This window comes from Notechis scutatus, chromosome 3 (genome assembly GCF_049901735.1).
Source record: "Notechis scutatus isolate UNSWTSFEM ecotype Mainland chromosome 3, rNotScu1.2, whole genome shotgun sequence".
NCBI classification, from domain to species: Eukaryota; Metazoa; Chordata; class Lepidosauria; order Squamata; family Elapidae; genus Notechis; species Notechis scutatus.
In genome coordinates this window covers 60,649,436-60,671,442 of record NC_142011.1, presented here as the reverse complement: position 1 = coordinate 60,671,442, position 22,007 = coordinate 60,649,436, and the positions used below count along the sequence as shown (strand labels likewise).

Genomic DNA, 22,007 nt, shown 5'->3' with positions numbered 1-22,007 from the left:
CAGATAGTATTTCTTTTTTGCTATCACTGTAGCTTCCCTGCTCTCAGCATGCATGCATGTGTAGCAAGTAGACAGAAGGAGAATGTTGGTATGGCTTAAAGAAAAAAGGGGGAACTTAGTTTGCCCAAGAGGACTCCAAGAGTTTGGAGCAGAGATATGTTAATTGATGCAGTGCAGTGCCTGATTTAACACTGTTAAATCAGGCACTGCACAAAATTCCATGGATGTCCATGGCATTTACCCAACTGGGTTCTTGAAGCTGCTACAGATTCCATCACAATCCTGGGACACTGATTTTTAGGTTTTATCACCAATCTACTTATTGTGGGGATATACAACCATACTGATAGTGGTGGATTTATTTACCAAATTGCCTCATTTTTGGGCGGGGGCGGGGGAAGGACTTCCAATGGAAGTTCGGGAAAGAGCTTAACTATTTTGGGATTTTTTTTTCTTTAGATATCAAGGATTGATAAAACATGATCTCAGATCTTCACTTCCAAATTTTGGAAGGACCCCTTACACTCATTAAAATTCATTCTTCCTCCCATCTTCCAGAAACTAACAGAGAATCTGAGAAAGATAACCAACTATTGCAGCAATATTGGAGATGGTGTATGTTATACTAGCAAGACAATTGAACTGATATCATACCTCTTGATGAATTTGCCTAAAACAATGCAGCACACTTCTCTGTCGGTAGGTTCCCATTTCAGGAAACTTAGGGATTCCACCCATGGGTCTCACCACTAACCAGGCAAAAAGTACCAGTTCCTCATGCCACAGATTTCCTATTCAAGTGGCAAGGGGCACAAAACCTCTTAAAGAAACAACTAAAATTAGCAAAGACTGTGTGCAAAACAGGATGCAGACAAGAGTTAAATAGAATTACAGAAAGGGATTTGGTGGTTGCTTCCGGTTTGCTAGGCTGCGGCGGCGGCAGGAATCCGCAATCGTGCACGGTTCCTGCTGCGCTCGCTGCTGGAGTGCCCCCGATCCAGCTGGATTTGGAGGCTATGGTTGCCCCGTAGAGGCAACCGAAGACAGGGGAGATCCGGGTAGGGGCTTGGGGGTATCGCAAACCCCCTCCTCAGCCAGCACAACTCCCTTTTCCAAAAGCGGTGGAGTGGCGGTCAGCAATGGCCGCCACAAAGAAGCTTGCAGCCGGACAAGATTGTGCAGGAGGAAGTCGGAGAAAGTGAAAGTTTTTGGCTGAACCGGGACAATAAGGAATTTCTAAATACCCTGGCAACTTAATCCTTTATATGATACATTGTTTCCCAAGAAGAGCGTAAAAGCGGCGGAAGAAAGCAGAAAGGGAAAGTTATTTTTTCTCACTCTCCTTCCCTATGGAAATAGCAGATGGAAACCTGAAAAACTTGCTTTGGCACAGAAGGTAACTAAGCTTGAAAGCTAAGGGGATATTAAAGATCTTTGAACATTGGAATCAAAAACTAAAATTTTCTTGCTATGTGGGAAGGGAGAGGTAAAAACTTATACTAAGATTTTATTGGAGGAGAAGGCTTGGAGCTTATAAGACTAGAAATAAATGGCAATAAGACTTCTAAAAAATTATTTTGGAACTGTGTAATTGAATTCTACCCCAGGAAGAGAAAATATAAAAAGAAGAAAGTGCTAAATGAAACAGTTTGTCTTGATTTGGATTGCTTTGTGACTTTGGGATCTTTGGAAATTATTCCTTGAAAGACTAAAAACATTTGGGTTGTTTTTTAAAAAAAACCCAAATGTTTTTAGTCTTTCAAGGAATAATTTAATAATTTTTAGTCTTTAAGTCTTAATAATTTCTTTAATAAGTCTTTAATAATTTAACAATTTTTAGTCTTTCAAGGAATAATGTAAAACAACCTTTTTTTTTAATAATGGCATTATCTGTTGAAGAATTGCAGATGGAATTCCAAAAGTTAAAAGAAGAGGAACAAGAAGGCAAGGGCTCTTCTGGATCTATTTTCCACTTTTTAGAAATGGCGATTTCTACCTATCAGGATTTACAACAGCAAGAAAGTTGGGATGAAGAAGAAGAAGCCATCTTTAATGGACAAATAATCTTAGTCGAGGAAGAAAAGAGAAAGAGGGGAAAGAAAATGGAGAATCCAGAACTTAAAAAAGCAACCAAGAAAAGGAAAAATAAGGTGAAAAATCGATACAATGTCAGAAAGCAACAGAAAAGAGGAATACAACAGAGAGGGGAGACTAAGAGAGTGGAGATTGAGAGATGGGGGGGTAAAAAGGCTAGAATTGACAAGAAAGGAAGGGAAAAATGGAAGAGAAGTCACAAAGGCTTAAAACAAGATGTTAAAAACAGGTTTTTTTCAGAGATAAAGGGTAAAATATAATTTAAAAAAAGATTCTGCAAAAGTACATAAGACTGTATTGGTAGATATTAGTATTTGAAATAGAGCTAGAAAATTGGAATATTATATGAGTTAACAATATATTAAAGAGAATGTTTAAAATGTCTAAGATTTAACAATAGAGTTTCTTTGAACATTGTTTTTACTATATTATAAGCATAATTTCTCTTTTTTAAATTATTTTAAAATGTAGTATTTAGAATGTACTAAGCAGAATCAATATGGAAAGTATGTATTATTTTAAGTGTTAAATATAGGGGAAAGATAAAAAGGCGTTATACTTTAACCAGTATTACAGGAGAAATATTGTATTAGAAAGAAAAAATAAATAGATAATTGAAAAAGAACGGACAAAAGATGCAAGTATGGTAATTTAAATTGAGATGAAATAAATAAAATAGAATTAAGCGAGTGAATAGAGGCGAGAAAATATATACAAAATATAGAATGTCAAATAAGATATGAAATAGTATATAAGGTGAGCATGAATTTGATTTATGTCTGTATAAAAAGATGTAACCCGGGCTTAAGCCGCTTTCCAAAAAGAAGTTTTATATATTTATGTTTTGTTTTGTTTGTCTATGTTTGAAAATTCTAGAAGAATGTTGGGAGAGAACAATGGAATTGTAAACAAGACAGATGGAAGTACACAATGAATAAAAAGATATAGAAATCAAGACAAAAGAAATATAATTGAATAGAAGGAAAGGGAGAAATAGAGAGAAGTTGGAAAAAGATATGAAGTTGAATATATAAGATAAATATGTATATCAAATTGTGTTTGTATGGAAATGTGATAATATGGAACTATGGTGTTTCTAAATAAGATGTTTTATGTTCTTATATTTTATGTTTTGTTTGTTTGTATATATATATATATTTAAAAAAGTAATAAAATTTGTTTAAAAAGAAAAAAGAAAGGGATTTGGTGTGGATTTCTACTTTTTTGACACCTTCCAAGAAACCAGACTCAACATTTATTGATCCTTTTCCAATGATTAAGCCAATAAACCCAATAATATTCTGATTGCGATTACCAGCATCAATGAAGGTTCATCCTGTTTCCCATCAGTCTTTGCTAGTAAAAGAGTCTTTCCCTGCCTCAGTGTCTCCAGCAACAATATAAGATGCAAAAGGTGCTAGACTCTAGGTGCAGAAGGAAGCAGGTTGAAAGGCTACCCAGAATCAAGAGGTCATGGAAGACAGTAATGGACATGCATGCACTGCAATTTGTGCCTTCTTTTCATGACCAAATACCCTAACAAATCCTATCCTCAACAACTTCCAATGTAGGAATTTGGCAGTGACTAAAATGAATGGGATGGAGGGCATCTTGGATATAGCAAGAGACCAAGAAAGGGGCATGGGAAATTGCCCATTTCTTTCCACAATAGAGTAAGAAGCTTCTTGGATGAGAAGCTTCAAAGAAAAAGCAAAAAAGCCCAGTTGCCTCTTGAAAAAGCACCCTGGGAACAACATGATGTGGTTGACTGAGAATCTCCATAGACACTTATTTACAGAGAACACTTCAGTGCTGGTTGAGCTCATATATTTATTAATTCACACCCAACTATTCCATTTCATGGTGCCATATAAAGTTCATCCTCTGACTCTGTTCATAGTCACCTGAGGAATAGTGAAGAAAGAGCAGTTGGTCTAAAGTTCTCCAATGTGTTTTATGAGAAAAATCAAGATTTCATATTTAGATTATACAAACTTTCCATAGGGAGGAGTATTTGATCTACCACTCTGTCAGGCTCCTTGGTGAACCAGTCCTTAAATCCTCTATCTTAATTATTCCCTCCTGCTAGATTATAATCCCCTGGGCACCCTTTGGATTGCTGATGTTTTCCTACTGAAAAATACTATATCTGACACATTCCTAAATTCTAGTCCAGGGTACTTCTAATGGATTAGCATTCCTTGTGGGAGGAAGGATGAAAAATACAATCCTGTACATGTATGCCTCCTGGTTTATTTTCATCGTGTTGGGAGGGAGCAACATTCATTTCAAGCCATAGGGGGAGTTTTGACAAACTTACAACTTGCAGTGTGGAACATTCTGCAATGGGAATTCAACCCCTGCAATTTATTGCAGTCACAAAGTAGCCCCTTTTCTTCCACACATTATTCTGTCAACATTGTATTTTTGTTGGAAAGCCATCTACAATAGTTATCATCTCTTTACTGAAAAGAAATAGACTGCAGGTGCTGTAGAGTTCATCCATGGGATATGAGGAGTTTAAACGTCCCCAAGAAAGGGAAATTTATGTCAACAATGACTAATTGCTTGCCTTCCATTCTCTCTCTCTCTCTCTCTCTCTCTCTCTCTCTCTCTCTCTCTCTCTCTCTCTCTCTCTCTCTCTCTCTCTGCTTCTATCCACTTTTGCTGTTCCTTTAAAAAAAACCTTGTGTATATCTATTCATTTATGTTGAATATCTCTAATCTTTCTTACCATATATTGTTTTTATTAAGCCCATTTTTCTTTACTTGGTTTTTTATAAATTGCCTATTTATTTCATGCCGTTAAGCACAGACTAAAAGGATATGAAACTATTTGGAAAATAAAAGCTGAACTTAATTATCCAACCTGAAACCACTAATCTTTGTGGCTGCCATTGAAAGGCAGACTTTCTGCATTACATCAAATAAATGTATTCTGTATGTACCAGTGAGCTAGGTGTATAATGTTATCGCAAATCATAAAATTGTTGCTTTTCTTTTAACAGCTAGTGTAGGTAGCAGCCACTTCAGGCAGGCTCTCTCAATCTAACCTAAAACAGAAGCTCCGCAACCTTTTGGGTGCCGGGAACCAATTTCATAGAGAGTGTTTTTTCCACGAATTGGGGCAGGGGCATGGTTTTGCATGCTATCTGGATCCCATGCTTGTACGGATGGGGTTCTGCTCACTTGCACAGCCCAGTTCCTGGTGGGCCCCGGACCCGTGCCAGTCCATGGACTGGGGATTGATACCCCTATTCTAAAATGTACTGTCCTACAATTCCAGGCTTTCATTGTTGCCTGGCTTTGGATGGGGACTATGGAGAGAATCGCCTTGAAAAAGCTACAGATATGCTTAATAGACCCTTAATACATCTTAAAAAGTATGTTTATGGGTATATTGTGTAAAGCTAACTTTTCTTCTGAGGTAAGCAACAGCTAGAAGGACCACAGCACAGGGATGCTGAGGTAGATAACCTCTCCCTTTGTAGCCGACTTTCCTGGTTTGCCTTTCTAACCCTTCCCTAAGTACCATGTTTCTCCAACAATACGGCCTCCACCAGTAGGAAGGCCCAGCATGATTTCTAGGCATGAGGTGAAATTAAGCCCCACCCCCAAAATTTAGGCCTATTTAAACCATGCGTTTCCCCGCCATTTATCACATTGTTTGTTAGAACTACACAAGGTGAAGAGAAATGGGGGGGAAGGGTGGGAGTGGATGGGGAGAAAACTTGCCTTTAGGAGTGCCTTGCCTTTAGGCTAGAATACCCCGATCTACCGATAGAACATCAGCCGATAGAAGCTCCCCGAAGGCAGAGTCCCCAGCCGCTTCAGGGCGATGTATGGCTGCCCGTGTCCCCTCGCCATTAGACAGTGTCTTTCGGGTGATGGAAGCTCCCCAAGGGCAGTCACCAGCCACTTCGATCGGCCAGTAGAAGTGGCCTCAGGGCGAGCGCACATACACACACTCCCCTCGCCCCAAGGTCGCTTCTACCGGCCAATCGAAGTGGCTGGTGGGGAGTTTCCATCACCTGAAAGACACTGCCTAATGGCGGGGGGACACGGGCAGCCATGCCTCGCCCCGAAGCGGCTGGGGACTCTGCCTTCAGGGAGCTTTCGTTGGCCAATAGAAATGGCCTCGTGGAGAGGCATATGGGTCGCTCTAGGTGGGGGAAGAAATTAAGTCACCCCCGAAAAGACGGCCTAGCCGTTGTTTTGGGGGTCAAAAAAAAATAAGGCCTGGCCTTATTTTGTGAGAAACATGGTATTTGTTTGTATAAGTCATACCTACAAAAGGCAATCGTGCTTTAACTACAGTAGGAATTGTCTGGAGTTCAAAGGACCATTACCTAAAATTTATTTTTGTTAGTAGTGACATTTGCAAATCCAATCCTTTTTTCTCTGGGTAGCAAGAATAATGCTAAATTTATTTCTCAACAGCAAAGATTTAGAAGCCCAGCATTTGTTTATATTACTTTATTGCTATTTATCACTATTTATTTATTACAATTTTTCTATTACTTTGCTACCATACCTTGAATGTATTTGCGCATATGAAAACCAATTCATCTTTATATCTTGTTCCTCTAATTTTTGTATAGATTTAAGTTCACCCTTTTCATTCAATATTTCACCATATCTAACTGTTTGTTCCTTTTTATATATTATAGGATAAGAAAATGCTTCAATAGTTGTTAGCCAGATTGGAATTTTCAAATAACATTGTCTTTTAGTCTTCTCCCAGTTTAACCACAGAGACTCCCGTATATAATGTCTTCTAAAATACCCCTGTGTTTTAGTTCCTTTATACCATAGAAAAGGATGTCACCCCAACAACAGATCATGTCCTTCTAATGTCAACAATCTAGTATTTCTTAATGTTATCCATTCCTTAACCCACATCAAATGTGAAGCTTGGTAGTACAACTCCCAATTAGGCAAACCAAATCCTCCTCTTAGTCTGGCATCTTGCAAAAGTTTTAACTTTATTCTCGCTTTCTTACTTTGCCATATATATTTCAACACAATTTTATTTAAATCTTCAAAGTAATCTTTTCCAAGCCTAATTGGAATTGTTTGGAACAAATATAAAATTCTGGGTAATATATTCATCTTGATTGTTGATATTCTCCCTATTAATGACAGTTGTAAATTTTCCCATTTCACCAAATCTAGCGCTATCTGCTGCTTAAGTTTGATATAATTATTCTCTTTTAGTGTACTGCATCTTGCTGTCAAATGTATCCCCAAGTACTTGATCTTATTTGTGACCTGAATTTTCAATAGATCTGCCAGTTCTTCCTTTTGTCTTGATAGCATATTCTTTGTCAAAATCTTTGTCTCATCTTTATTTATTTTCAAACCAGCCACCTTTCCATATGCCTCTATCTTTTCTATCAATTTTGATGCTGTTTCTAGTGGGTCTTGAAAAATGAAAACCAGATCATCTGCAAATGCTTGCAACTTAAATTCTTCCTTTTTAATTTTCATCCCTTTTATATCCTTTTCTTCTCTAATATTTCTGTTTAGCACTTCCAAGGTTAACACAAGCAACAGAGGTGATAGTGGGTACCCTTGTCTTGTTCCTTTTCTTATATCGATAGAGTCTGTCAGTTCTCCCTCTATCATTACCTTTGCCATTTGTTTATGATATATAGCTTCTATTGCTTGAATAAATTTTTTTAGCAAAGCTCATCTGTTCCAGCTGTAATAACATGAATCGCCAATTTACATTATCAAATGCCTTCTGTGCATCTAGAAATATCAAAGCCATTTGTTTTTCAGGGTGTGCCTCGTAGTATTCCAAAATGTCCAAGATTACTCTCATATTATCTTTAATTTGTCTCTTTGGCAGAAATCCATTTTGATCAGGATGGATAAAATTGTTTAAGTATTTTTTAAGTCTTTCTGCCAATACTGAAGCAAAAATTTTATAATCTGTGTTTAGTAAGGAAATAGGTCTATAGTTCTTGATTTGTAATGGAACAGCCTCCTCTTTTGGGACAAGTGTAATATAAGCTTCTGACCATGATTTAGGTATCTTCTTTAACATAACTTCATTCATAACTTCTAGCAATGGAAGGTTCAACGATTCTTGTAGTGTTTTATAAAATTCTGCCAGAAGTCCATCTGGGCCTGGTGCCTTTCCATTATTTTGCTTCTTGAGTGCTTCTGTTAACTCCATCATCGTTATATTGCTTTCTAACATTGTTTCAATCTCTTTAGGTATCTGGGGTAAATTAGCATTCTGTAAATACTGTTTAACTCTTTCCTCATCAATATTCTCTTGTGTGTATAGTTTCCCAAAATAGTCTCATATAATTTCCTTCTTCTCTTTACTACCAGAGCAAACTTGGCCTTGGTCATCTATTAATTGCATTATTTTCCTAGATTCTTTCTCCTTTCTCAGTTTATATGCTACCCATCTACCTGGTTTATTTGCATCTTCAAAGTAGTTCTGTTTAGCACCTCTGATTTTCTGTGCTAATTCTTCTTTTTCTATTAGACCCATTTTATGTTTAATTATATCCATTTTTAACTTAATGTCCTTTTTCTGTGGCATTTTCTGTAGCTCTTTTTCAAGTCCTTTATACTCATCCTCTAATGCCTTAGAGGCTAGTCTTTTCATGGTATTTCTTTTCCTTGTATAGTCTATTATCAAGACTCTGGCATATGCCTTCATTGTATCCCATACGTTCTGAATTGATGTTTCTTCTTTTTTTGTTTTCTCTAAAGAAGAAAGCCAGTTCTTTCTCCATCCACTGTGTGAAGTCTTTTTCCTTTAATATAGTATTATTTAATGTCCGTCTAAATCTTCTTCTTTGTCCTTTCCATTTAATTGTCATTGGATTGTGATCTGCCCAAATACTTGTTTCAATATTTATTTCTTGAATATTAGCTAACAATTCTGTTGACATTCATATCATATCTATTCTGGACCATGATAAATGTCTATTTGAGTAGAAGGTGTATTGTTTAGTTTTAGCATTTCTTTCTCTCCGTGTATCTTTTAAGTTTATTTCATCTACCATTTTTAAAAAAAGGTTTAGGGAGTCTTTCTGTTTTGCTTTGTTGTTTTCTGTGCTGTATAGTCCAGTTTATTATCTACAATTCCATTAAAATCTCTCATCATAACCATATTAGCATTGTCCAGTTCAATTATTTTCATATGTAATTTTTTATAGAATTCTTCTTGATTGTCATTTGGGGCATAGATTGCAATCAGGAGTGTTTTCATATTATTGTCCATTATTTCCACCATTAGTATTCTTCCATCGTCATCAGTATAGATCAATTTCTCTGGGATAATATCTTTAATGTATAAAACCACTCCTCTTTTCTTGCATTGTGTCAAAGAAGTAAATATTTTCCCTAATTTTGGCTGTATCATGTTGCTTTTTGATATGTACTTCTTGTAGGCAGATTATATCAAATTTTAATTTCTCTAATTTAGGGAAAGTTTTCCTTCTTTTAACAGCTGAGTTAAGTCCATTTATATTAATTGTAATCAGTTTTTTTCTCTCCCATGGTTATATTTTGTAGTTAGGTTTAGCAGCTCTCGTAGATCTTGGTTCCCGTTGTTCTTTGGCTTCCACCTTTCCACCTACTGCACCTTCTTCTTTTTCAGTCGCCATTTGGCAGTCCTCTTAGAATTCAATTAGTGAGATTTCTTTTTCTGTCTCTTCCTCTTTCCCTCCCAAAAATTATGTGTAAAATAATTCAGCTTTCTCAATTGAGTCAATTCTATGTCTCTGTTCTTGCCATGTGAACATTAAACCTTTTGGAATCAGCCATCTATAATTCACCTCTTTTTTAAGTAGCATTTTGGTCAGAAATCGATATTCTCTTCTCATCTCTCTCACTCTTCTGGGTACCTGTTTCAGGACCACAATCTCCGTGTCTTTATATTTCAATGTTTTCTCTCTTGCCACTTTACTACCATTACATTTCCACTTCTTTCATTTCTCCGTGCTTATTGTTGTAAGTCACCTAGAGTCCCACAGTGAGATAGGCAGCAAATAAATTTAACAAATAAATAAATATGCAAAGTCAGGTTAGAAAGTATAAAGAAAGTTAATAGATGTCACAGATTGCAGGCATTTCTTTAAAATGGCATTCCATTGCCTCATGTAGGAAGAATGCCTTTCCTGAAATATATCCTCTAAAAATAAAATATGTTTCTTGCTTTCAAGAACAAAAGAAACAAAGTTAGTGATTGCTTAAAATGCATTTATTCAGATTGTATTCCTCCCTCTTTCATCATCATCTTTGTCATCATCATTTGTCTTCCTTGAGTTGACCTAAAACTCCTGGTGACTTCAGGGACAAAACTGTTATCTTTCTTCAAACCAATATATGCTGGTTGGTTTCCCATTCTATAGTGAAAAGTGTCCGTCTGTGTCTGTGTGTGTTTGTTTCCTCTAATAGGATGTATCCCAGTAATTGTCTATGATTAGGGGTGCACTACAGCAGGAGTTCTCATCTAATCCTGGGTACCATTGTATTTTACACATACCCTCCATTACTGAAATATTTCTTCAGGTACCAAGCAGAATTTTGGCATTTCCATACAAAATTGCCCAAATGCCATGTGAACTTGAGGTTAGCAGGAACACATCTTGGGAGTTCTAGAAAATATCCTAATTCCTAACTTAGGAAAGTTGGAAATGTGTGGCCCTTCAGAAGTTGCACTAAAACTTCAAAGATTTCTCGTGCTAGCTAGAGAAGTCGTGACTGGAGACAACCATCATTTGAGGACCACCCTTCTTGTACAGTTTTATGAAATGGAGACCACCGAATAGCATTATTAATGTTGTCAGCCTAAGCTGCAAACCTAAATTCATTTCAGATGACGGACTAAATCATACCTTCCTTCCTCCTGACACAAAGTATATTCAAAACAACTTAAAATAAATAGGGAAAATATAATAAAATATAGAATCATAAATGAAAGCCAAGGGTAAAATTATAAAAAGTGGTTTTGTAGAGCCGAAGAACTAAAAGCTCCACTATAATTTTATTAAGGCCACAAGACTCTCTTGTTTGCTCCAACATTCATATTCTCCTCAAAATGGTTCCTTTTAAGTGGTAAAATCCACAATGCTCCCAAATGTGTAATAGTGCTATTAAGCAGCAAACCTAAGAACACATATGTCGGACTGCTGTCCAGTGAATGCAGAGCTATGTTTTAGTAAACATGCAAAGGAAGATATCCTGGAAAGACTACATGCCACCATCAATCACCTACCTCTTATGACCTTTAATGCAGTTGTCGAGTTGATTTGCTGTACCTCCTGTTGAACTGGGGAGAATATGTTTGTAGCTGGCAGTGTGTTAAGCTCTTTAACCTTACTTCACTCTTTCAAATGAACATCACTTTAAAAAAAAATCCAAATAGCTTCTAATAAGCTTCTATTCAGATTTCATAACAAATAAATCAAGAAAATACTCCCTCTGGTAAATTAATAGCCAGACAAGACAGCAACAAGGGAATCACCGTAAATTATAAGGGGGAAGGGAAAGAATGATTTGGGAACACAAGGTCTCCATATGTCTCCATACACGTCTACACAGACTCCTGTGTGTAATTTATAGATATCCCTGTGGAACAAGGGACCTGTCTCTGAACATGAACACATGCTGTAAAGGTTACAGAATGGGTGGCTCCCGGTTTCCTCATGTAGTCCCTTTCTCACGGCCTTCTGGGAAAGGAGTTGTTTCCAAAAATGAATCAATTATCGTTTACAAGGCCTGCTGCCACTGAACCTTGCAATATTAATCCTCATTCACCATCTACAAAGTGATTTTGTTCCAGTCTCAAGAGCTTTGAGGAGCTACAATTTTAGTCATTGGCCTAGGCAGTTCTGGAAACTATTTTCTCAAGAGGTTGTAAGCTCAGTAGGGCTGGGTCCAAGAATACTGCTATAAACGTGAGTCTTGATGCATGAAAGCAATATTAAACAGCTTTTTTGTTCAACACATCTCATGGGAAGACAGTTGTATACTTTTTCTGGCAGTGGTTACCTCCAACTGTTTAGGACTTTAATATTCAAAACAAAATATTTGATTTCCCAACTTTTAAGAAATTTGTCCTCTGTCTTCACCATAGTTTTTGTACAAACTTATAACTCAAATCATGATCCAGAAAGAGTACATGTATGGCATCTGATTTATTTCCTCCTCATAAGTAGACATGTAAAAGGATTGTGCTATGAGTCCTGCTAAAGATAGGCTTGAAATTTTTACTACCAGATAGGGAGATCTGCGGAGGGAGAAATTTTGGCAGAATTGAAAGGCAACAAGTGTTCACTATTCTCTTGTCCTTCCTCAGAAGAAAATCCAACACACTTTTGAAAAAGTATGACGGAGCTAGAATTCTTGGTTCTATTTCTTTTTCATATTGACTATACTATATGAAGTTCTTCCTCTGAAAAATTTCTAGTCATATGGCTCTTCCAAGAAGTATATTGATATATTCTGTCATTCAACTTCATTTACTCCTGTGGACTGAATAATAAGAAAAATCTGAAGGTGTATGTGCTCATTCAGAGAAATTACATGGGACCACTTTAAAGAATCACTATACATATCTGATCTGTTACGTTTTATCACCCAGCTAGATGGCAGCACCTAGCTGACTTTGTTGGATCTTGAAACGCTAAACTGTGCTTCACCTGGTTAGGACATGGATGGGAAACTATCAGAGAATCTCAGATTTATTGCCTAGATTAGGAAAACATCCCTGCAGAAGACAATTTCTTACTGTTGCCAAGATCAAAACTTAGTTGTGTCCAAAATCATTAAAGAATTATAAAAAAAGAATGGCAAATATACACACCCCCCCCCCCCGTCTTTTCTTTCCCCCCCCCACCCAAAAACAAAATAACCTCCCTCCCCCCCCCCTCCCCCCCCCCCCCCAAAGGGGGGGGGGGGGGAAAACACCACCCCCCCCCCCCCCCCCCCCCTCCCCCCCTTTTTTTTTTTTTTTTTTTTTTTTTTTTTTTTTCTCCTTTTTTTTTTTTCCCTTTTTTTTTCTCCTCTTTTTCTCTTTTTCTATACCTAACTCAAAATAAGTACATCAGGAGCTGAGTTCAGTTCAGAAGAGATGCTGTTTATATATCGTGTTCCAGATAGTATGTTATGTAGTAAAACAGCCCAATACTATCAGTGGTTAATTTGTTATGAACCAGGAATGGCCTTCTGGAATGTTTGCTTCTTATGTTGTTGTTACATCATAAGCTACAAAAGGTGAGATCCTTTCCTCTGCTTCAAAGCTTCAGACAAAGTTTCATAATATTTCTATTAAATTTAGAAAGAAGAGTGTTAAAAGTCTTTGGGTATCCATCTCTACTGGTGCCACTAAGGCAGGCCTCTGTGGCAAAACTCTAGTGTCAATCTCAGAAGTTGGACCTCCAGCAGAGCAGGCTGGTTTTATTGAATTTTGAAACAAATTAGGTAATATGCTTCATGATCCAAAGAGCATTTTCTCCTGCCTCCAAAACAAAGCTACTAAATCCAGAAATTAAAATCACTTAGCCCCACTGATAGTAGACATACTTTCACATTATAGCTCTAGTTAAACTACATGTGAGGTGGGAGGCACTACTATGGCCTGATAAACAGGTATGGAAGAAAATCAATTGCAGAGGAAGCCTTTCCCACTGGTAAAGTGATTTAAGGATAAGCATCTCAAACCAAAAAAAAAAAGGGTGTGTGTGTGTGTGGAATCTACTCAGTCCGGAAAGGAAAAAGCAGACAGGCACCCAAATGATAATCTCAGTGATGCAGGTGAAAATCAAGTTTGTTATTTTCTGCTGTGTTTTAAATTATGCTTTTGTACATGTTGTTGAACCAAAAGTCCTTTCCAACAACTTTTTGGGCTGGCTTGTAGGGTTTTGTCATTTTGGAATAATGGCTTAGAGTAGTGGTTACCAAAATGGGTGGTGGGATGCCTTAGGGGGGCACTAAGAGGCAAGGGGGCTGGCAGGGAGTTGCTAAGAGGCGGCAGGGGGGTGTTCAAGGCGCCGGCCCTGCAGGTTCACCCATTGACTAGCACCGCTCCGGAGCCAGTGCCTCCAACGTGGAAGCAGTGGCACATAATGTGCCTCCGTGGCTGTGTTCAATGCGCCACCCCCCTGCCACTTCTTAGCGCCCCTCTGCTGGCCCCCTTGGGGACGCTAAGAGATGGCAGGGGGGTATTCGAGGTGCCAGCCCTGCAGGTTCACCCACTGACTGTAGTAACGCTCCGGAGCCGGAGCATTAAATTACTTTTCCCCAATGATTTATAATGCCAATTCTGAAGAAGGCAAAACCAAAATGTATTGGTAAATTACAAGGAGAACACACACACACACACACACTCCCTTCTAACCCTACTGGAGCAGGTGATTGGACTAGAATAGATATCTCATTATCTTTCTCCTCCATCCCTCCTTTATTTCTTTTTCTTTCTGTCCCTTCCTTCCATCCCCCCTCTTTCTTTGTCCCTTTTTCTTTCTTTCCCTTTTCTCTTTTTTTTCTTCTCTCTCTCTCTCTCTCTTTCTTTTCTCTCTCTTTCTTTCCCACTCTCAGGCTCACCCCATTGACTTGGTGCACTGTTCCGCTCGGACTTGCTTGGGCAGGTCCCTCCGGTGCAGCGGGCTCAATGGGGTAGACCTGTGGGGCCGGCACCTTGAACGCGGCAGTGCCAACACATTTGAAAAGTCAAGCAAAGCCAGAGGTTGGTAATTTTTGCTGCAAAGAATAACAAAAGCTTCTGGGCTGTGCACAAGAAGGGACACACATGTCAATGCAATTCAGCAACATAAAATAAAGAAATACTAATAAAACAAATCAACAAGAATCAGCAAAGCATCTCTGATTAGATTCTATTCACTACTAGAATCTAATCAGAGATGCTTTGCCGATTCTAGTCCAATGACCTGCTCCAGCAGGGTTGGAAGGGAGCATGTATGTATGTGTATGCATGGCTTCAAAACTCCAAAAACAGGTCAAGTAGCTCTGGGGAGGCTGCCAGTCACCAAACCACGCCCACACAGTCACATGCCCACCTACCACGCCCACACATCACATGCACACCTACCCGGTCATGTGACCACCAAGCCACACCCAGCCAGTCATGTGACCAGCAAGCCACGCCCAGCCAGTCACGTGACCAGCAAGCCACACCCTCAAATTAGGCCACACCCACAGAAATTTGAATCCCACCCCTGGGTGGGGGGCACCGAGGATGAGTTTGGAGCACCAAGGGGGCGGTGGACTGAAAAAGTTTGGGAACCACTGGCTTAGAGCTTCAAATATCCCTGTTAGTTGTAAATATTGTTTTATAACAATTTAAATTGTTCCAATGTTTTACAGAGGTTAATTTGTTAGGAGACTTTGTAATTATCCTAAAGCTGATTCTTTGCAACAGTAAACTAGAGGAATAACTTAACCAATTATTTGGTCTAATATGTCCAATATGTAATAAATTGTTGATAAAATTGTTGATAAAATATTATCAACTACAGTCTTCTGGAATTGCATTTCTTTCTGAGTGGGAAATGGCTGGGCTCAAATAGGATTTTCAAGGCTATTAAAATTTATTAATTAAATTTATATGCTGTTCATCTCACCAAAGCCAAGGGTAGACAAATCAAGCATGGTTCAAACAAGTTGTAGATTTCATACATTCTCCTTTGAGAATAGTCAATGTTTTGTATCCATTGCTTGCCTGGAGTACTAATCCAGCTGTAAGTACAGCTATACTGCAGAAACCAGAACAGGAAGTGTTCATTTTCTCAAGCCTTATAAACCTTTCAGTACCAATTACCTTTGACTTGAAAGAAAATTGCATTAATCTATAATTAATTTTCAGAAAGTGATATTGCACATCAACTGCAGTCACAGGACTAATACATTTCTTTGTAAATATGGCTTTTGTCAGCCTTTCACCTTAAGGGCAGTCATATTTAATTGTTTCACTGTTCTGTAAATAAAAGATTTTGCCGTTTTTGAGTATTTTGAGACAAGAACTGGCCTTCACTGAATGGAAAAAGAGAGACCTTGAGGCTATTTTGCTGTCAAAATAAATGAGTCTAAATGATGTATCACTAATGAAATGTATTAATTTGAGTGACCAATAAATAAAACATTTGCAGTCTTAACTCATTTGTTTCCCAGTCCCAGAAATCATTGTGATTCCTCAGAATAGTTGAAAATAACAATAAAAATGTTTATGTAAAAGAAGGGCTTTTAAACAGAGTATAATAGGAACAATTAATATGGCAGTCACAATTATGGCAGCCATCTTGACTTTTTTTTCCACCATATCCTGTAGACCATCCCTCTTTAAGAGATAGGTTATGAATACCATCACTATCAGTTTAGCCTGAAAAATCTAAGGGACATTGGATATGTTCAAGAAATCCTTCCCCAATATTCAATTTGTAAAAACAAATCTTCTAAACTTCATCTAGCTTGACCAAATGTAACAGGGGATTATGGGAACTGATTTCTATATAACTGGAAAAACTAGGTTGGAGGTAGCCATTGTAGTTTTTGCCTCCATGAATTCATTTTTCAGGCATCAAAATTCTCTGGAGCTTATGAAGCTGGTGGCACAAAGCCAAGGGTAGACAAATCAGGTATCATCAATATATCACTAGAAGTCAGAAACTTTGCTAATGCTACCATGACATAAAGCAACTCTGATAAAAGGATATCATCAGGATAGCATTGGGATAGACTACTACACAGGAGTGGGATTCAGTTTTTTTAACAACTGGTTCTGTGGGCATGGCTTAGTTGGTGGGTGTGGCTTGGTGGTCATGTGACTGGGTGGGCATTGCCAACACAACATCACTCATGTCAAGGGGCGCTTCTCCTTGCCTGGCCTCTCATGACGGTGGGGATGCTGCAACGATCATAAGTGTGAAAAATGGTCATAAGTCACTTTTTCAGTGTCATCCTAACTTTGAATGGTCACTAAATGAACTGTTGTAAGTCAAGGATTACCTGTACAAAAATACAAAAAGCTTCTTTGCTTGCAAAAAGCTGCCCTAAATACCAATCATTAGATTAAAAATACCTGCAAGCCAGAGTTATAAATCAGGCAGAGCACCTTGAGGAATGAAAATAATTAAAATGCAGTGATAACTATCAAGCAGCCATCTCTTGTTCATAAAGTGAAATCCTTTAGCAGAGAGGTCATTTAATCTCCAGAAAAATCACAGCCAGGAAAAGCAATCCTTAGATCCATTTGCACCACTTAAAGATACCAGCTGGTCTCACTCACCTCACAAGATATCCTAAGGAAAGCATCCAGATTTAAGGAAAGGTCACATGCCCCTCAGAAAGGCAGTAAAAAAAAAACAGTGCCAAGCTTACATCCTGCCTCTTGGAAGTATACCCCAAAAGGACAGTACCAGATAGTACTAAAGCAGTGAAGGAAGACCCCCCTCCCCAGATAGAAAAAGAAACCATGAGGCAGGAAAAAATTCAAACACAATATAAATAATTAAATCACAACAGTAGCTGTTGCTTGTTGAAGCTGAATAGGAAAAATTATCCCATCAATAAACACAGGATTAAATATCACCAAGCATAGAATTAACCTTCACCAAAAACCACTTTTAGACCAAAACTCAGATTATGTAAATTCACGTTTGAATGTCAACCTTTCTAGCTAGCCAAGAAGCCTTGCTGACTGTCACTCATCTTGGTTCCCTATCACTAAAAGCTTTGCTTCATTACTCAATTATTTTTTCAAAGTGCTGATTGTCCAGGGAAGTATTTCCTCCCAATGGCAGTGTAAAAACATTAAAACAACCCTTCCCCTTTAAGAAAGTCAAGCCTCAGAAGCTCTGGAGACAGGAAGTCTAGGCGTACTGGTAAGAATGTAATAAGGGTGGAAAAAACAAAAGGAGATTGCTTCTAACTACCAGTTCTCGGAACTGCTTAGAAAGTTAACAAGGGGTTCTATAGAACCAGACAGAACCGGTAGAATCCCACACCTGCTACTACACCCAAATATTCTAAGAATTGGGTTCATTTATGGAGAGATTATAAGCCTATTTAACTACCCCAAACTGAACCCAGCAAGCCACTGTATCATTTTCTGCCTTTAGCAACTCACAGTAGACTGATTAGATTCAACATTTTTGTTTGGGGATCGCTATTTCAAAATTAACAGCAAAAAGCAAAAGCAGGATAATGGTTACATTACAATGATCTCTGTCTTAGAAAGTGTTGCATGACACCTGGGACTCATGTTGCAAAAGTTTGAAGTTTTGCAAAGCTCAAGAAACTTTTGTTTTAACATCCATGTCAGTAAACAAATACCAGCTAGAATGACTTAATGCAAAATAAATAAATTTTCATCTATTGGTTCCAACTTTCTTGGCCTCTGTTCAGTTACCAGGCAGAATGACAGTAGGATCAAGGTATAATGGTTTCTTTTCTGTTTGTCTCCTCTACTCTTTTGCCTTTGGATTTGTCTAAGGACAGGGCAAAATGCACCATAACCTTTTATCCATTGCCTTAGACCTCAAAGATAAAGAAATGATTCTGCTTACTATTTATGGAATTATCTTCTTAAATGGTTCCATGTATTGATGGGATTATCAGACACAGAGACAATATTTCAGCATAATGCCATTCGTTTTGTTAGGAATAACCATAGTTACCTAACATTGTTTGGGTAAATAATATTTAAACCATGATAGCAAAGTTTAAATGTGTTTTTCACTTTAAACTCTAAATCAGGGGTGTCCAACCTTTCACCTTCCCTGGGCCACATTAGAAGATGAAAATTTGGTTTGGGCCGCACATATAATAAATTGTCATAAAATAATGATATTATAAAATTATATAATAAATTATAAATTATTTATATTATTTATTATTAATTATTTATTAAAAATTATTTATTGTTTATAAAAATTATTATTTATAAAAATTATTAATTATTTATTTTGCCGGGTTGGGGGCGGCGGCAGGGTGGGGGGCAGAGGTGGGGGCGGCGGCGGCAGAAGCGGCGGCCGGGCAGAAGCGGCGGCGGCGGGGGCAGAAGCGGCAGTGGCGGGGTGGGGGCGGCGGCGGCGGCGGCAGAAGAGGCGGCGGCGGGTAAGCTGATTCTGGCCATGGCCTCCAACTTTAACGACATAATCAAGCAAGGCTATGTGAAAATCTGCAGCAGGAAGCTCGGGGTGAGTGAGAAGAGGGAGCCGAGCGCTTTGTTTCTCCTCTCCCCCCCCCCCCTCTCCGTCATCTCCCGGGCTGGGTGGCGGCGATGGAAAAGCGGGCAATCTTCGGGACTAGGAGACTTTGGGTCTGACTTGGCGGGGCGTGGAGGGAGGGGGGTTGTCAGGCTGGTCTGGTGCGGGAACCGAGGCTCGCGCTTGCCTCAGGTTCCCTGGATCGCTCACCTCAGAGCTGCTCGCTCTTGACTTCGGCGTGCCTGGTTTCTCTCTCTCCCCCCCCCACCTCATCCCTTGCGCGCCTGCCTTGCCCACTTCCTGCGAGGAAGGCAGCACGCAGTGTTGGCCATCTCGCGTGCGGGCAGGCATCGGGATTTGCTCGGGGAGGAAGCGCCGCGGATGTCAGTCAGAATTGAGCTCAAAGTGTGGCTAGGACTGCGGCTCAATTGCCGCGGCGGGCATGAGACGCTGCTGGGCTGTGTTTTGCCTAGAAATCTGACTGAATTCATCCGGGAGGATTGTCCTTTTCACTCAACCTGATTTTTTTTTTGCGGGGCAGAAGCAGCAGCAGCGGCGGCGGCAGGGTGGGGGCGGCAGCGGCAGAAGCGGCGGCAGTGGGGGCAGAAGCGGTGGCGGGGCAGAAGCGGCAGGGCGGCGGCGGGGGCGGCAGCAGAAGCGGCGGCGGGGGGGCAGAAGCGGCGGTGGGGGGGGGGGCGGGGGCGGCAGAAGCAATGGTGGGGGCAGAAGCGGCAGTGGAGGCGGCGGCGGGGTGGGGGGGCAGTGGCGGGGGCAGAAGTGGCGGCGGGGGCAGAAGCAGCAGCGGCGGCGGTGGTGGGGTGGGGGGGTTGGCGGCAGGGGCAGAAGCGGCGGCGGCGGGGTGGGGGGGGCGGCAGCGGGGGCAGAAGCAGCAAAGGCCTTTTCTGTTGCTCCTTGGCGTGGCGCTCGCCTCACCCCGCCTCGCGCCTGCCTCTCCTCCTCCTCCTCCTCGCTGGATCTTGCCAGAAGTTTGGGGTGGGCACTGGGCCGTATTACAAGGTGACCTGGGCCGCATGCGGCCCGTGGGCCGCGGGTTGGACAAGCCTGCTCTAAACGATATAATTTGGGTGCGGTTGAGAAACTGCCATAAGAGGGAGCTAGAGAACCTGGATTGCTACTGGATTGATGGTTGATTGTTCTGCGTGTTCCCTGTTGCTGACGTCGAAGGAGGAAAGAGTTTTGAATGCTGCATATCTAATCTACTGTGAGAAGATATTTACTGGACTGATTTATGGATTGACATTGTAAGTTAACTGACCTTTTTTTTTTCGACACTGGATTTTTGCAATTGAGCAATCTCCGGACTGAACTGACTGAACACTAGTGAATGATATTTGGACTGTTTGACCCTGCTAAACTCTTAATGGAATAAACTATTCAACTAAGACAGTGTATCCGTTTTTACTGAGTGTGTAAACTAAAAAACGCTTTCTCTCATATTCGCCTGACTGCCTGACTGCTGTGCACATTCTGCTAGGGTATATCCCTAACACGTTTAATTAATTAAGGATTTTAATTTACTCCAGTAACATTCTTGTTTTTGAGCTGTTCATCAAAAGTTATTATTTATTTATTTGTTTATTTAACACATTTACATGGCTTCCCATAGGTGACTCTAGGGGACTTACAAAAGGTAAACTTGGTTTGAGAGTGTGGCATCTGATATGGCAATACTGATTTTATAGAGAACGTTGTTTGAAAGTTCGCAATATGTGTTTGTGTGTGTACATGTATGTATGTATGTATATCATCATCACTATCATTTTAGCCATCATCTATCTACTGCAGGATGAAGGCCTCTTCCACATGTTTCCAGCCAATTAAGGTTCTGAGCTTTCTTTTGCCAATTGGGCTTCCAAATGCTTGCTGATGTGATCGATCCATCTTGTTATAGGTCTCTTTCGTGGATGATATATCCTTATATGATTGGGGCATTAACAAGGCGAAGGGAATTGTGTAGGTAAATGAAATTGTGAGCTATGTCATTGGATATATATGTGACCAGAAGGATCTCCCAAGCGAACAGGTCATGATGGATACTTCATTCTAACATGGATCACATCTGCCAACCTGCATTGGACCAGCGTGGCTGATTATGGCCTATTCCTTCCACATGCCAAAACAGCCCTCGTTTCCTGAGGCCCCAGTGCAATTACCCACAGCAGCAGGAAAACATGCCCAAAAGCAGGGGGGGGGGCTAAAGCTGAGGACCATATTAGTTGGAACCATGCGGAAGGCAACCACTAGTAAGTTTGCTTTCAAAAATGAGCATACATAGTGCTGGTATCATATTTATTTTTATTTATTTATTTATTTATTTATTTGATTTGCCAATTGTTTACAAGATAATAAGTATAAGTGTATACATAGTTGTGAATACATGAAATGGGTACATATAAGAAAAATAAAAGAAGAATAAGAGAAACAATAGGACAGGGACGGTAGGCACGTTGGTGCGCTTATGCACGCCCCCTACAGACCTCTTAGGAAAGGGGTGAGGTCAATAGTAGACAGTCTAAGGTTAAAGTTTTTGGGGTTTGGGGAAGAAACTACAGAGTCGGGTAGAGTATTCCAGACATTGACCACTCTATTGCTGAAGTCGTATTTCCTGCAATCAAGTTTGGTGCGGTTAACTTTGAGTTTGTATCTATTGTGTGTTCTTGTGTTGTTATGGTTGAAGCTGACAGGTAGGACATTGCA

General features: G+C 39.7%; 1 protein-coding gene across 7 annotated transcripts in view; it reads left to right on the top strand.

Annotated features, from left to right (window-relative positions):
* The window catches only part of LOC148131212 (uncharacterized), a 67,636-nt gene that overhangs the window by 21,156 nt on the left and 24,473 nt on the right, over window positions 1-22,007 (top strand). For all 7 annotated transcript variants that reach the window (XR_015748580.1, XR_015748579.1, XM_087960231.1 and 4 more), the window contains one exon: window positions 559-699. Coding sequence is in view for 5 of the 7 variants with exons in the window: in XM_087960231.1 (XP_087816357.1) it covers window positions 559-699 (141 nt within the window). In the remaining 2 variants the exon portion in view is untranslated. The remainder of the gene's footprint in view (window positions 1-558; window positions 700-22,007) is intronic.